General features: G+C 37.5%; 1 protein-coding gene across 3 annotated transcripts in view; it reads left to right on the top strand.

Moving 5' to 3' along the window:
• The window catches only part of hcn4 (hyperpolarization activated cyclic nucleotide-gated potassium channel 4), a 73,111-nt gene that overhangs the window by 40,123 nt on the left and 16,453 nt on the right, over positions 1-16,535 (top strand). For all 3 annotated transcript variants that reach the window (XR_013325796.1, XM_077712611.1, XM_077712613.1), the window contains exons 5-6: positions 7,680-7,826; positions 8,071-8,311. Coding sequence is in view for 2 of the 3 variants with exons in the window: in XM_077712611.1 (XP_077568737.1) it covers positions 7,680-7,826; positions 8,071-8,311 (388 nt within the window). In the remaining variant the exon portion in view is untranslated. The remainder of the gene's footprint in view (positions 1-7,679; positions 7,827-8,070; positions 8,312-16,535) is intronic.

Here is a 16,535-nt window from a genome sequence, read left to right as displayed (position 1 = left end):
AAGGGAGGGTGACCTCCGTCGGAGGTCGCGCTCGAGAAGCAGGGATTGTATTCAAAGTGGCTAGATGAGAGGGAGTGAAAGATCAGAGGTGATGTAATCGGACGTTTAGGGGTGCTCAATGTGGATGTGCTGAGTAACTCCACTTATGCAAGCAAACTGAGATACATCATGAAGATGGATAACCTTGGCACATTGTTTTATTATAAGAAGAGATATTTTAGAATTGTTTGCAGAATTACTCCACGCTTCTCCACGCTTAGTCATCATTCTATTCCATTAGCAAAAAAGCAGATAAATATGTCTGAGCAGAGATGGATTTTCAGTGAATAGCAGAAATTAGGGCCTGTATAAGAAATTCTATCTTTCTACTCAAGGTAATTTTAGCTGGTATCAAGATCCGGAGGCCATATTTTTTCATTTTCTGGGTTCAGCTTCTACCTAAAAATCCTCCAGAATCCTCCTTACTCGTTACTTGAAAAGACCCCAGCATTCTCCTCGCCTGCAGAGAGGTAATTTCTTGCACCAAGCAATTAAATTTTAAGATAGCCGGTCCTCCCGTTTATCTTTTTCGTGTGCCTCAGTCCCTCACTGCGGTGCTCACATTGAATGAAATAAACATTTTTTTCTGAGGAATATGTTGACTACATATACATATTTTATAGATTAATGGGAAAGTTGTTGGATGTATTGATTGTACACCAATATAAATATGAAAAAAAATACAGATGGGCCACACAAAGTAATTCAAAATACACTGAAGTATAATACATAGACCTTAAAAAATAAAAATGATGTCTCATAATATTTTTAGATAGATAGCTAAAAAGTTGTACGGATGTCCCACTAAGGGCGCTTTTCCCTCATTCAATGAAGACACTGCTTTGAAATAACTGCAGAATGAGGTCACATGATGAATTCTGTTTAAAAAAAAACAATCATTTACGATGTATAAGACGCACTCTGACACTTTATTTCATCAGTTGTGCGCCGGGAAAAGATCAAACTGATGGCTACGAGCATTTAGACAAATTAGCTGTTGGATTTTTGAAGTCATAGTGTGCATAATGTTCTTAAAATTGAGTTTAAGTCAATTTGTTGATATTTTTTTCGGATTGCTTTAAGACATATTCCGAAACACGGCCAAGAGACAAACGAAAACAAATAATCCAATAATACAAGTTCATCGTGGCAAGAAAACACTTGATTAACTCTGATCAATTCCAAGCATCATCAGTCCAAACTGGTCACTTATGCGAATACAAATAGACTCATTGTGTGGTAAATCCATTAATTGAATAAAGTCTGAATTAAGAAATAACCAGCGTTTAGGTACACAATGATTATGTACGTTTAGCAAAAATAACATCAAGAAAATCACTACAGCCAGATCATCTCTGATTTGTTCACTCAGGAATTTTTCATATTATGTAGTGGATCATCCCCTATAATAGACTATGAATCTATTAAATGTATTGGTCTTTGAATACATGTTAATGAACTCGCAAAGTCAAACTCAAAGGTATTAATTAATCCCACCACCGGTAAATTAATATTAAAAGCAAATACAGCGAGAGGTAGGCGTATTAAGGCTGGAAAAAGTGAAGATTTTATTGGTGCTGTCATAGTATACCCAACTGTACAAATGTGATGCTTTTTATATATTTGCGATGCTAATACTATAAATTTGCACAGATTTTTTTTAATGATCTCAACACTTTGTGACGAAATTTTAGACATTTGTTTTTAAAGCTGTGAAGACCAAGCGTCAAAATTGTAAAAATACTGATATTTTGTTAACTCATTACAACCCATTGACAGCAATGGATGACCAATCCCTTTTAACTGGGAGGGTTAAACTGAATGATGTGAAAAACTCATTTCAATTCACAACAGAAGGATAAAAAAGCCACTTGATTAGACGTCTTTCATTGTCAGTGGCGCTGAAAGGGTTAAATGAAAAGCATTTTGTGTGTTTTGTGTGGCACAGTGGTTGAGAGTTCCCAGTGGCTGGTAATTGGAAGATTTCAGGGTCGATACTGTAGCCTCTAGTCGGTCCTGATGCTGCGTCATCAGTGTGCATTTCCCTACTAGGGGAATGGGAAGGGATTATCTTTTTATTTGAATTGCTTGCTGACTCAAAGCATTTTTACTTCAGATAATCAAGTTCATTTATTTTTCCTGCACTTTTGTTTGCCTCAAGGGTGGCATAAGTACAAAAAAATTCAAATGTTACTTGACAGATACCCATCTAGCTTGTTGTTTTTCATATTATTATAATTACGATAAACTATAGTGTTTGTTTTTGGTTTCAGATAAATACACCATTTTTAGCTAATTTATTGATTATAATTTCCCAGATTTTTCCACATAAAAGTACACCATATAGTTGCAATCACCTAACCAATGTTAAACTTTGGTCCTTACATCCTCCTAGTACAGAGGTGGGCAACCTTTTCGGCCCAGGGGCCACATTGACTTTAAAAATTTGACAGTTGGGCCGGGTCAGCACAAGATACGATACATATAAAAAAGTGCATCCGTTAACAGTGCAAATGAAACATAAACAGAAAAAAAGGACTAAAGTATTAACATACTCATCACCCATCATTAAAGTATAAAGTACAAAGTCAAGTGAAAAGGAATGTATTAAGAAATATTAAAATGTAATTTAAAAAAAGATAGAGGGGCTGTAAAACACAAAAAAACAAATTAGAGTGGACAGAGCTACTGCCACGGGCCAAATTAAAAAGCCTAACAGGCCATATGTGGCCCGCGGGCCGTAGTTTGCCCATAGCTGTCCTAGTAAGTACTTTTAAACCACCAACTCAGGCAAATATGCAAGAAAAATTATTTCGATTGAATTTGCCTTGCTGCCAAACGATATAAAACTTGGGCATTCTTATGTCTGCGACATGCGAAGCACATAAGAAAAAGTCATTTATGATTGGATGTCATCGCTTTTCACATGAGAAAAAGCAGAAGACGGGGGGTAGATGCTTTGCTCTCAAAGATGGTGGAAAATTATCATCAGAAAGCGATGGTATAATCTATCCTGAATAGAATTTTATTACAATATGGCACTGGGAGATAAATGCCCGCGCTGTCAGAAGCGAGCAAGCCGGCTTAAATGGGTTCTTAAATAGGAATCAGGAAGCCTGTTAACTGTTATACAAAGTAAGAGAGCCCAGCAATCTTACGGAATACTGAAAGGAGGACTGGAGGGGGGTTGAAGTGTGTCCCCCGCGGTGATGAAAAAAAATGGCTTTATTAGGTTCATTTTCACTCAGTTAAAAATACATATTTTAGCGTGTGTAAATAGATGTGAAAGATAGCAAAATACACAAACCAGGATGTACAATGAAATCAAACTATTCATTCTTTGACAAAGAATAATAATAAAAATATAAAAAAGGTGAGTGGAAGGTGATACTGTCATCTAGTGCCATATTATAGGTACTGAGTTCTAATTTAGAAAATGCCCAAATTTGTGTATCGCTGACGAAAAGATAACGTTTTTTTTCCAACTTTATTCAACTATCTGGCAACCTGGAAACTATTGATATTGGAAGAAGTCCAAATTAACCAGAAAAATCATGTCAGATTTTAAATAAAATAAATATTGCGTCAGTTTTCTACTCCGTTTTTTGGAGTGTTGGTTTGGCAAAATTACAGTTTTAGTACAAATTATGGCTACCTCATCCCATGAAAATAACTCCATCCTTGCAGAGCAGATATCCAAAATGGCCGCGCATTTGACGGCTCATACATGGCGTGCCTGCCATTCCAGCTAACCTTTAAGCAGCCGCTTATCTTCATCTACGAGAATGGAAATGTATGATGGGATTGCGAAAGGGAGGGAGGTGCTGTTTGGGGGACTGCAGAGAGAGAGATGATCATCTACCTCATTTGCGTCTTATTGGTCATGATTTACGTGAACTTTGTACGTCTGAACTTTCATGCTTGATATCGTGATCTAGTGTTGGATGGAGTGGTGGTTAACTCGTTGCCCAAGTGGGACTCCATCCAATGAGTGGCTTGTTGAGGCATGTTGGTCCCAAGCCCCCTTTGTCAGAAATTGGACATGCTGCCACTCCCAGTCATATCTATAATTAACACTTGGCAATTAAACATGCTTCCTTGGGGTATAGTTAATAAGAAAGCTCAAGCTAAGCATTTGTTGCTCAACATGTTTGCCAACATGGGGGATTGCGGGAAATCATTTCTCTCAAAAAATCAGATTTGTGTTAAATTAAAATGCATGTTGATAATTTATGTCAGGAATATGGTATGGATGTGGTTTGTATCTTGTATTTTATTCAAACACTCAACTTAGTAACCAGATAGTCACCGTTGCTTCTATGGAATTTTGTACTTTAGCTACGAGAGTTTAAAAGTTCATGATGCATAAAGTCGGCAAATTTTGCACTGAAATCATATAAAACAGGAAAAAAGTATCAAGCAAAATAGGCACACTATCTTTGTTGTTAGTATACCTGCACCATCTGTCACGGCTTTCTCCATTCGCCGTATGACAGCGACACAAAGCTCCTTAATAGGCACATGCGGCACAAAGGGCAGCCAATGTGTGATGAGTAGATACTCCAGTCTGATTGCCTAAAATAGTACTGCAATTTCAACAAAGGCTGTTTTGCGTAATTCTCACAACTGAAGGCTTTTATTTAAAAAATGTCTTCATTCATACACATCAGTAAAATACAATTCTGTTAGATTCTTTCTGCCATGACAGTGTTGATGTCTATTTCTTTAAGAAGTAAGGGTTACAAAATGTGGTTAAAAATGATCCTTTTTATGACAAACATGTCTGTCTTTAGTTAAAACAAGTGTCTGCAATTCACAGAGGATACAATGAACCCAAGGACACAGCTGTCAACAAGTTGAAGAGCTTAAGTCTCATTCAGCCTTCCAGTAAAAGCCGCTCGCTTCTCGTTAGTCCAGACCTGACTGATGGCAGTAATTTAACACGTTTTCATTCTTTGGTCTGCCAAGCGGTGTTAGAGCACAGTGCCAGGCCCGTTAATGTGTCTGCAGGGTCCGTAAATTCAATCCCAACTTTTGAAAACTGTAAATCTACTTCACTCTTAAGCACTCTATTACTAATGCGACATGACATACAAAAATAATGGTATTTTTCAATACATGGCATGCAAACATTTGTGTCAATAATAACCGTTTAAACAACGTAGTGTGTAACAATAGTGTCAAGAAAGGAACACATAATGGAGTACTACAGGTCTGGTTTGTATGTACACACCAATCCCCCCAAAAACAAAGCCACATGACAGTATTTTAATGAAGCCTTTGTTCTCGCTTCTGACTTTTGACCGAGCCGTGCGAGGTTTGTAAGAAGGTGACAGGGCGGTGTGGGGGGAGTAATTGTTTAGAAAGTATAATCAAGTGGCTGACATCTTTCTTCGGGGAATGAATTATTCACATCTCATTTGGGCCAAAAAAACAACAACAATATTAGCATGTGCATGGAGTGTTATATGAGACAATGCAATTGGGGGAATAAAAAGGGAAAATGCCATCATATAATAATAAGAAAATAAGGGGAACAAATAGCAAACTAAATAATTGTCAAATCATTCCTGGTGAAGGTTAATATTAGAGTATTTACTATTTCTTATATCCCATACAATACTGAAATACTTTACTCTCCCATGCCATACTATACTGTAAAGAATGTTTATACAATGCTCTATTTTATTTTATAGCCCATTTCTTCAGTTAATTATATATTTACGATACAATTAAGAATGACAATACTCCAAAACAAATGTTACATTGAATTTGATACATTATACTCAACTACTACTGTATTTAATATCAGACCTTATGAGCAGTCGAGACTGAAAATCAGCGCGGTAAATATAAAATGTGGGTCAAACTTTATAATTTGAGTTAAAAATACTGCATTTTCTCTATTAAAAAAAGTTTTAGCATTACTTTGTGTGCGTATGATATTTTTACGATGCCTATCATAGCAGACCATGTAAAATAACATCCGTAGCTTTTTCCAATTCAGAGCTATGCAGCAATAAGCTCATTTCCTGTCAGGCAGGAAATCATCTACTCAGCTCATAGGTCACTTTCTTTACATCTGTCAGACTTGGCACAGCACTGATTAACATAAAGGGCCGGTGCCATACACTCGAAAGGATTTGAATGGGAAAAGCATGGGGACATTGTGTAGCATTGTAAGATGAAAGCTGAGGGTAAATGGATTTATTAGAAGCTGACAGTATATTTTCATGAATGTGAATGAAAATATAATAACCTACGCCTTTGAAGCTTCACATCGTCGCAAAGAGCCTGCCATACTCCGCCAGCCAATCAGACGTCTGCAATTGTTTTCTTCCAGCTCCTCACAATTTCCCTTTCATCGTCAGATCAGTTAAGCAAATTACCCCCGTGACACAAGCCATTCACCCATCATGAAGTATTTCATTTATCTGGTCTTCTGTCTGTTTTATATGCCCAAGTGGGGCAACAAGCTGGTGTTTTTGGTTTCATTCCTGGTCTGATATTGATCCTCATGAGCATAAGCAATACAAATAGGAAATAAGGAACATTCGTGAGGGTGCTGGAGAATATCCCAGCCAACGTTGGGTAGCAGGCGAGGTAAACTTTGAATTGGTTGCCATCCAATCGCAGGGCACAATGAGACAAACAAACTTTCACCCTTAATCTCATACCTAAATACAATCTAGACTAGAGTGTTCAACCAGCCTACACGCATGTGTTTGGGATATGGGAAAAACACCTGACTACCCAGAGAAAAGCCACACAAGCATAGGGAAAAGATGCACATTTCTTACTGGAAGGTTGGAACCGACCAGGGACTGAACCCTCACTCTCGGAACAGTAAGGCAGACGCACTAACCGCGCTAACCGGCCTCCACCGTATCGCAATTAGAAAAAAATGCTAATTCAATGGGGTATAATAGCAGTGTGACTTCCTCCATCATTCCGATGGCGCCTGAGATAACATTGTGTAGGGGTTAGAGCCACTTGAGGTCATCTGAACAATCCAGTAGAGAGATTGTCTGTGATCAAAACGTACCACTAACATCAGTTTATGCATGCCTAATTTCTTTCTTTTTTTTTTGTATTTTTCTGTAACTGAGGGTCAAGGATGCTACCTGTTATTATTCCCCGAGGGGCTCCATGGCACACTTTGATATGCATCTCGGCTTTTTGCACACTGTAATGCTTTTGTTCTGAACAAACATCGTAAGGACAAACAGCACCTTTGACACTGATTTGTCTTTTAGTGTGCACACTGAAATTTTATGTGTCGCCTTGTTAGCGCTGTATTAAAAATAGTTTTGTGTCTTTTTTTGCAAGATTTACTGGGTTATAGTTTCAATATGTTTTTTCAGGCCCTTTAATCCAGTTCATTTAATCCATTTATGAAAAAAATGTCTAAATGGTTCGGCCCACATGAAATCAAGTTGACGTTAAAGCAGCCCGCGAACCAACCCGAGTCTGATACCTTTGGTCTAGATAATCACTCACTAAAGGTGATAAACTGCTTTTACCTTTCATTTAACTCATTGCCTGCCATTGATGGTGCAAGACTAAGTTGAATTAAAACTATATGAGTGTCCATGAGTCTTTCCATAGCTTCACTGTTGTCAATTTTTACATCTTTACAGTACAAACAAGTGGAGCAGTACATGTCCTTCCATAAGCTGCCGGCGGACATGAGGCAAAGGATCCACGACTATTACGAACACCGCTACCAGGGCAAGATGTTCGACGAGGAGAGCATCCTAGGGGAGCTGAACGAACCGCTCCGAGAGGTATGGGAAGCGACGTTTTACGGGTGCACAAATAATGGAGTGCACCCGGCATACGGAAAATAAGGTGGCTTTCTGCTCAGCATTCCCCACGGTTCACTTCACATTTGCTGACATTTTACCTTCCCACCAGCTGTGGTTGAGAATCTCTGCAAGGGGGGGAAACAAATGCTTTTGTGTTCTCTAATATATTTTCCGACGTGGAGTTGTGTCAGGTCATTGCATTTTTGTTCTCTCTGTCTCGCAGGAAATCATCAACTTTAACTGTCGGAAATTGGTGGCCTCCATGCCACTGTTCGCCAATGCTGACCCCAATTTTGTCACCTCCATGCTCACCAAGCTCAAATTTGAGGTGTTCCAACCTGGGGATTACATCATCAGGGAAGGCACCATCGGCAAAAAGATGTACTTCATCCAACATGGTGTGGTCAGTGTTCTTACGAAAGGCAGTAAGGAAACCAAGCTCTCAGATGGCTCCTACTTTGGCGGTAAGCACTCTTCTCTTTGAATAATCATCATTATTTCACCATTATTAATTCCCTTTAAGCTTATGGTGGCGCGATTCGTGCAGGCGCTCATCACCTCCCTTCAAAATTCGACCTCATGGTTTATGCAAGACAGTTTCCTATTCAATTCACATCACAAACTGCTTCTTCATTGTGGGACAAATCAGTCTGAATGAAATGTATCTTTCCATGGCTCAAATGAAGAAGTACACATTTGAAGTTCTGCTAGGAGACGATATGATCAGTTGTGGTGGTGTGTATTCCGCTTTAGTTAGCTATACAACTTTGAGTTTGTCCATTTTTTATTTTGGTGGATTGGATTGGATTTGATAACTTTATTCATCCCGTATTCGGGAAATTTCGTTGTCACAGTAGCAAGAAGGTGACGATGCAGAAATAGTAAAAGCATTTTAGACATAAATAGATAGGTAATAAGTAAATTAATAAATAAATAAAAGCACATATATACATACATACATAGACATACATGTATATAAGCACATATATACATACATACATATATATTAGCACATATATACATACATACACATATAAGCACATATATACATACATACACATACAAATATAAGCACATATATACAAACATACACATACAAATATAAGCACATATATACATACATACACATACATATATAGAAGCACATATATAAACATACATACACATACATATATAGAAGCACATATATAAACATACATACACATACATATATAGAAGCACATATATAAACATACATACACATACATATATATAAGCACATATATACAACATATATAAGCACATATATACATACATACACATAAATATATAAGCACGTATATACATACATACATATATATAAGCAAATATATACATACATATATATAAGCAAATATATACATACATATATATAAGCATATAGAGACATAGATGTACATGCATGCATAGGTAGGTCTTAACAAGCCATTTGTTTTGTTAAAGAACTCCAATGCCACTTTCTCCTGGAATTGTATGGACCTCATATTGAATCCCTTGTCCGATAACACACTCAAAGTTTGCCAAGGTTGTTTTCAACTTAAACCGAAGAGTTTTCCTAATCGGGTCCGATTATGTGTACTGTGTGACACGCGTGGGGTGACACCGTCCCCATCTTGCCCTCACCAAATACCGATTAATTTGCCCAGTGATGGCATATCATTTAGACGCCGGCGAGCTGTTTTTAACGATGTGCATGACCCAACTTGCGGAAGTTTAATTACGCCTTGGCTGCCCGAGTACTTCTGCATGCCCTCTCACTGGGGGGTTCCAGAGAAATAATGAAAAGATGGCAGGCAATCTCGCTCTCTTTCTTTCTCTGCGCATGCTAAGAAGAAAAAAAAACATAAAAACATTCTCACTAAACAGAGCCATGACTCTTTGCGTGGATAACAATGTTTCTCTCCGTTCGCTTCCTCCTTGGTAGAACAATAGTTCAAAGTCAAGGCAATGTTGTGCCTTTATAGTTTCTGTAAACATTAATCTCGGTAATGCATCCATTTGTATTACAGCGTGGACACTGACACAAGGATGAATGTCTAAAGCTGGGTACGCATGCAATGATTTTTAACACTTTATTGGTTTTTAGACACCATTAATACATGACATTAAAAGAAAAATATGCCCAAGTGTGTGCTTTCTTATAGTTTTACCCAAAATGAGAAGTCTACCATAGTAACAAAACTGATCTTTGAATGGAAATGATAGTATACATTAGGATAAAATGTAGTAGAAGAAATTGAAAAAGCGTAATTCCGCTTAATTTCGTCAATGGTCATGTTCCTGGGTGCTCGGACGTTTGGTCGCCGGGCTTTTGGTCGCAAAATGGTGACAGAGAGTTTACTGTTGAAGCCAGCTCTCAAAATTATAATCATGGGAGAGTTTAATATCTAAGAGAGAGAGTTTAGTATGTAAGAGCGAGTGTTTAATATCTAAGTACTGTTTAATATCTAAGTACTGTTTAATATCTAAGTACTGTTTAATATCCAAGTAGTGTTTAATATCTAAGTACTGTTTAATATCTAAGTAGTGTTTAATATCTAAGTACTGTTTAATATCTAAGTAGTGTTTAATATCTAAGTACTGTTTAATATCTAAGTACATTTGACCGGCGACCAAATGTTAACCAAAATATTTTGAACACGTCTAAATTCAGTGAACAATTAAAGGTATAATCCAAGGACTGTCCCTGATGCTTATTAAATATTATTTATGCAATCTTCCTATTAATTAACATGACAGCATGTTGCTAAAACTAGCCTGAAATTGAGCGGTATCCTGAGCAAAACTCTTTCTATTTGCACCATAGTTTTAGTAATCATTTGGACTTTTTGCATTGTGTATGTTTGTGTATTGTTACAAAGTGATACGCCTTTCTTGACCACTTTATCTAGTGAGGCTATTCTGTACTAAGAAAGGCTGGATTGATTGAGTGTTTTAGACTTGCTTAAACGTATAGTATTCTATCTTTGGAAGACAAACTATCTTGCACTCATGCAAAGTGTTGAATCGGCAATCATTTCTCCCCCTACACTTTTATGCTTTTGACTCCCACATTGTGTCTATTTCTGGATATACCGCTCCTGCAGGGGGTTAAGAAGGGTGGGGAAGCTACTGAGGTAAGCCCTAAGCCACTGGGAGTTTGTTACCAAACACGGGTTAGTCATTCATGAAATTAATTGGCGGGATCAGCGTGGGGACTATGTGGCACACGCAGATTTTGCTGTGACTGTCACTATCTGAACGAGTGTGAATTAAAAGTTATTTCAAATGCGTTAGCGTTATTTAAATTAGGATCTCAACTACATTATAGACCATCTTATCGTTTTCCTTAAACAAAGTGGTTCTCTTTTGTGTTTTCCTAATAAACGGAAGGTCAAGATTTTTTGTTTTTTAACGAAGGCGGTGAGATATTCTTTGCTACATGTTTAGGTCGTGTACTTTTCTAGTGCTGAAGTATTTTTCGAAGATTAGGAATGATATTTTTTCATGTTGTTGTGCCATCCTGCTTAGACATGACCATTAACGTAGTGATGATTTTGTCTAAGCAAAAGTCTAGACCAAAGTCAAACAGCTTTTTGCTTCTTAAATCGTGGGAAATATGTTTGACGGCATTCCTTTACACGGATTGCATTTGTCATAAAAACTGGCCGAGGTTAACTGTCAATATGACCCAACAGTAGGACATGAGTAAAACAACATATGATAAATATAGTAAACCCTACCATGCATCGTTCTGGCACCTTAAACAACATGCTGCCTCAGGAAAAACAACTGATTAGAAACAGATGATGCGACTGACAACATGTCCATCAATTCTTGGTCATGTAGCACAGTGGAGTCAGACACCGGGAAATATAAAACAGAATAAACCTTTTAAATTAAAGCTGAGACTTTTTCCACGAACACGAACAACCAAAAAATGGCTTTAGTTATTAAGTTCCCATAACTTGATTGACTAAGAGATCAACAGTTCTCTTTGCACTGGACACTGTGGCGCATATTATATTTGGCAAAGCCAAATAAATTCTAGCGGACAGTTTGGTTTACCCAATGCCGTGCGCACATCAGTACGTCGGCAGAACCGTGTTAGTGTAACTCATTCATTCGTCGAGACTCTGAATTATTTACGCCATTATGTACTCAGCAGTCTGCTCCACTTTGTCCTCTGCCGGATAAACTTGAGCCAGAGAGCCTTAAAGTCTAAAGTGGACGCGACGTGTCCTGGACGGGAGCGTCGGCTTGGGCACCCAGCGATCCTACCGAAAGGGGGAAATGTAATGTGACTGCAGTGCTAATGCCGAGGGACACATGAAAAGCTGCCAAGCCTGTTCTCTGGATGCTGCTCTGCGCCCAGGAAGACAAAATGTGCTCCCTCTTCACCGCCTCTGTGCGCCCTCTACACTCATACTCGTTTCTGCTCTGAGTATTGGAACACTTATCCTAACAGCATCTCTACGCCAGCCTGGGAACCTTATTGTGTGACGTTATATTTCATCCTTTGTTGCTTGCTGAAATTGTGTGTTTGCGTATGGTGGTGGGGGTTCATGACCTTGTATTGGGCCTGACAGAAGGACGTTTGAAATCTTAGGATGCCCCTTTTTTTATTAGTCAGATATGATATGTCTACATTTGGAATGGTCACAGTGGAAAATTATTTACAAGAAATCTGGTCTTTAGTCCAAGTTGAAGACATAAATGGACTCAAAGCACATCCCTGAGGAAATCCATACCTCCAAATTGTCAGATATTTTGGAGGGAGGAAGCGTTGTTGTTGGTGGTTTCCAATGAAATCAGATTTAAAAATGAGATGTGATGAATGTATAGACTAAAGAAATTGTTTCAAACTTGCAACCCAACAAACTAAGTTTGCAATATAGCATTTTGCAAAATGTGCGTTTTTTGCAGGCCTCTTGATGGTGTAGTGATTCACTGGCCTGACTTCCCGCTCGGTGGCTGTATTATTGTGAGTGTGAATGGTCGTCTCTTTCGGTGCAGTCTGCGTTTCACCCAAAGTCATCTGGGATAGGCTGCAGCAACTCCCCCAACCCTCACGAGGCTTCGCAGTGTGTATTCTGAATGAATGCATTTTTTTAATTACTTACTTATTTGGTTGATTTCCAAAGGTAAAATTACATTAATGTTGTCATTTTCATTTTTTGACACAGTCACACTTTTATATCCAGGGGTAACTATTTAATTCAGACTTCTTAAAGGATTTTTGAAATGAAGGCTAATGGAAAATGGAGTCATACCAGAGAAAGGGGTGATGGAGAGTGAACTGTCATTTTTTGGGGGATTTACTCTTTCTGACAAGTTCTCTGTGATGTAATCTCTCCTGAAGTGCAGAGTAGGGACTTAATAGGCCTTCCATCCCAGTGTGCAGTGACATTCTAGAACTGACAAATGGCCACCTTCGTTCAGTGAAATCAGGTGAAATCCTTCATCAGCTTAGACTTTTTTTTCCATTCTTTATCGGCTTTACTTTAACAGTTGGTTGACCTGTGCAGTACTCCATCTCATTTCATCTCATTTTCTGAACCGCTTAAGGTTGCAGGGGGGTGCTGGAGCCTATCCAAGGAGACAAACAACCATTCACGCTCACACTAATACTTAGGGGCAATTTACAGTGTCCAATCAGACTGCCATGCATGTCTTTGAAATGTGGACTGACCTGGATTTGAACCCAGGCCTCCCCACTGTGAAGCCAATTCGCTAACCACTCATCCACTGTGTAGTAAAATAAAATAAATAAATAAGATTTCACACCATTTTTTACTTTCTGGATGAAGTCTTGATCTTGCTGGGAGATATTGTGTTTCTAATTGTAGTAGGTGGTGTGGGGAGTTAATTTCACCTTTAGAACTCAGCAATTATTGAAAATTGAATAACTATACTTCATTAAATTGATGGACGCTGTGCCAGTGGGGAATGCCTGTATGTAAGCCACTCAGGAAAAAAATTAATGTTCCTCTGAAATATACTTGTTCTCAAAACGAAGGGAAAAATATGTGGTAACATTTCAGAGTATATAATATCAATATGACTTTAAGTAGATGAGCTGACTACTGTGATCACGCCACTACTATGTAGTTTTTTTTTATAAAAAAATTGTATTAACCGAAAATCTGCACTAAAAGCATTAGCACTTCTCAAAAAAAAAAAACAATACCAATGCCCATTAAAAATATATGAAAAGAATATGGAAAATTATCGTAAATCAAGTGTTCAACAATCCCAAATTGTATGAAAATTGCAGGCTCACAAATTAGTCATTTTCTGTGCGGTATATATAAATATGTAAAAATAAATACAAAATAAAGAAGCAATGGCCCTTTTAGGTATAATAAAAACACAGTTTACCTATACATGTACTCTCAGTGTAGTAATCAGTTTAGAAACATCAACATGGAGCTCCTTTTTAGCTTGGAACACCATTCATTACAAGTGGCCTGATTTTTCAGTTTTTCCACTCTGCTGATTTTGTGCATTGACTGAAATACTGTAGTGACTGCTAAATTATATTCTCCCTTGCCTGGTACTTCATCTATCTCCTGTGAAATTTAAGAATGCCTAAATAATGTTGGGCCAATTGTCCTTGGTGGCCAAAACTTCTGCCACTCTGTCTGACTCCATCTTTGTTTGGCCCACAAACTTAATTGATCTAACACTACCCCAATGCTAGCGCTGCCCAAGCTCCTTTTTTTTCTTTATTTGGACCAAAGCAGCCTGCCAAGAACGTCCACTAGAATCGGCCGTTGCCTCTTATTTGTTGCGCTCCAGTCCTCCGGCGAGCAAAGTGCCGTCTACTCGTGCCAGATATTTCAAATTTTGACTCATTGGTTCAAGAGTGCCTGCTGTTATTCCTTAGTGCCCGAGGTCCTGTGTTTTCCTGCATGCTGGTTTTGCTTTATTTTCACGGGAAAGAAGTAAACATATACTACGTCATATTTATTTTACAAATCCGAAGCCCCTTCTTAATAAATTAAGGCAATATAGTGACTTTAATTAAGAATATAATAGCCAATACACAAACAATAGAAGTACATTTAACATTTTGTTACCGGCAGGAACTCACAATTATTTTGATATGGATTAATTTCTTAGTATTATTCATTTTGAAAATATCATATGACAAGAGATGAGGTATTAAAATATTATTTAATATGAATTTGTCCGTTTTCAAAAGATTTTTTTTTCTTCTAAATGCCCAGAAATTCTTTTAATAATTAAAATGTACATCTCATTTCCTCCCTTGAAATTTATATAGGTTCATTTTTCGATGCATGATTGACTTGAATTCCATCCCAAAAAATCCTTATTCATTTTCCAGAAGTAACTCCATTATTTTTTACTTGCATTTTGTGATGAGCAAATTTACACTCATTAAAGCTCTATGCTATGATGATCTTCTCATCCTGAATTACTCTGAAGAGCCAATGACTGAACCGACAGAATAAACAAGCGGCACAAGTCGAATGAAATGCAAATCCTAAACCTACTGAGATGCACCCTATAAATAGTGGAAATCAGAAAGACTTTTTGTTTTGAGAGTGTGTCCTATGCTCTGTCTTGGGGGTGAGTTATACTGTCACCGAATTTGGGAGGCCAGTTGAGCGCTGACAAACGAGAGCCCAGGTGAGCGTTGCCAGAGCAGAGCAGAACAGACCTACTGGAAGCGGACACTCTATCACAGTCCAAACAAGCCCACGCACACGCACTCACTCATTAATTCACATCCATGCATGCTGGTGAGCACAGAAGATGGCTGCGGCCCACAAGACAATCAAATGCAAGACCATGTGCAGTGCAAAAAATAGCTCGTGCGATGGCCAGTGTTTATTTTTTACCCCAATTGTGAGGTCAGTGTAGTGGATTTTTTAAAAAAAATCAACTAAACACTATGAAAACGAGAAAAAAAATGTTATTTTCCATCAAAAAGGAAACATATTGTCCAATTATATAAAATATTTATTTTATCTTCACAAATCCATATATATTACATATGTAAAGTCGAACATTTTTTAGATTTTGATCTTTGGTTAATGCCAAAACATGCATTTTGTGGGCTTTTATGAGCACTTTTATTAGATAATTCTAAAATAAATTGTAAAAAATCAAGATGATTCTAAATTATTATATTTTAAATCAATGCAGCCAAAGGGAAAATAATTCCATCAAAACGGAAACACATTTTACAAATATATAAAATATATATTTTACCCTCAGAAATCCATACATATTACATTTATAAAGGCCAACAATTTTTAGATTTTGGTCTTTGGTTAACACCAAAACATGCATTTTTTTTGCTCCTTTACGATCATTTTCATCAGACGATTCTAAAATAAACTTAAAAAAAATCCATGCAGCATACGGGAAAATAATTCCATAAAAAAGTAAGAACATTTTATAATAATATACAACATTTATTCCACCCTCACAAATCCATACATATTCAGATGTAGAGGCTTACTTTTTTTTATATAGATTTTATTGTATTTTGCACTCTTTTACGATCATTTTTATCAGACAATTCTAAAATAAATGTAAAACAAATATCAATGCAGCCTATGGGAAAAGAATTACAATCCTTCAGGTGTTACAGGTGTCCTAAATCTATTCAGCCAGTGTGGCGACTGCATTACCTCACGAAGAGACAGCTTTATTGAC

The sequence above is a fragment of the Stigmatopora nigra genome, chromosome 3 (assembly GCF_051989575.1).
Source record: "Stigmatopora nigra isolate UIUO_SnigA chromosome 3, RoL_Snig_1.1, whole genome shotgun sequence".
In the NCBI taxonomy this organism is placed as follows: Eukaryota; Metazoa; Chordata; class Actinopteri; order Syngnathiformes; family Syngnathidae; genus Stigmatopora; species Stigmatopora nigra.
The sequence above is the reverse complement of the archived record's forward strand: the minus strand, read 5'-3'. Positions and strand labels throughout refer to the sequence as shown.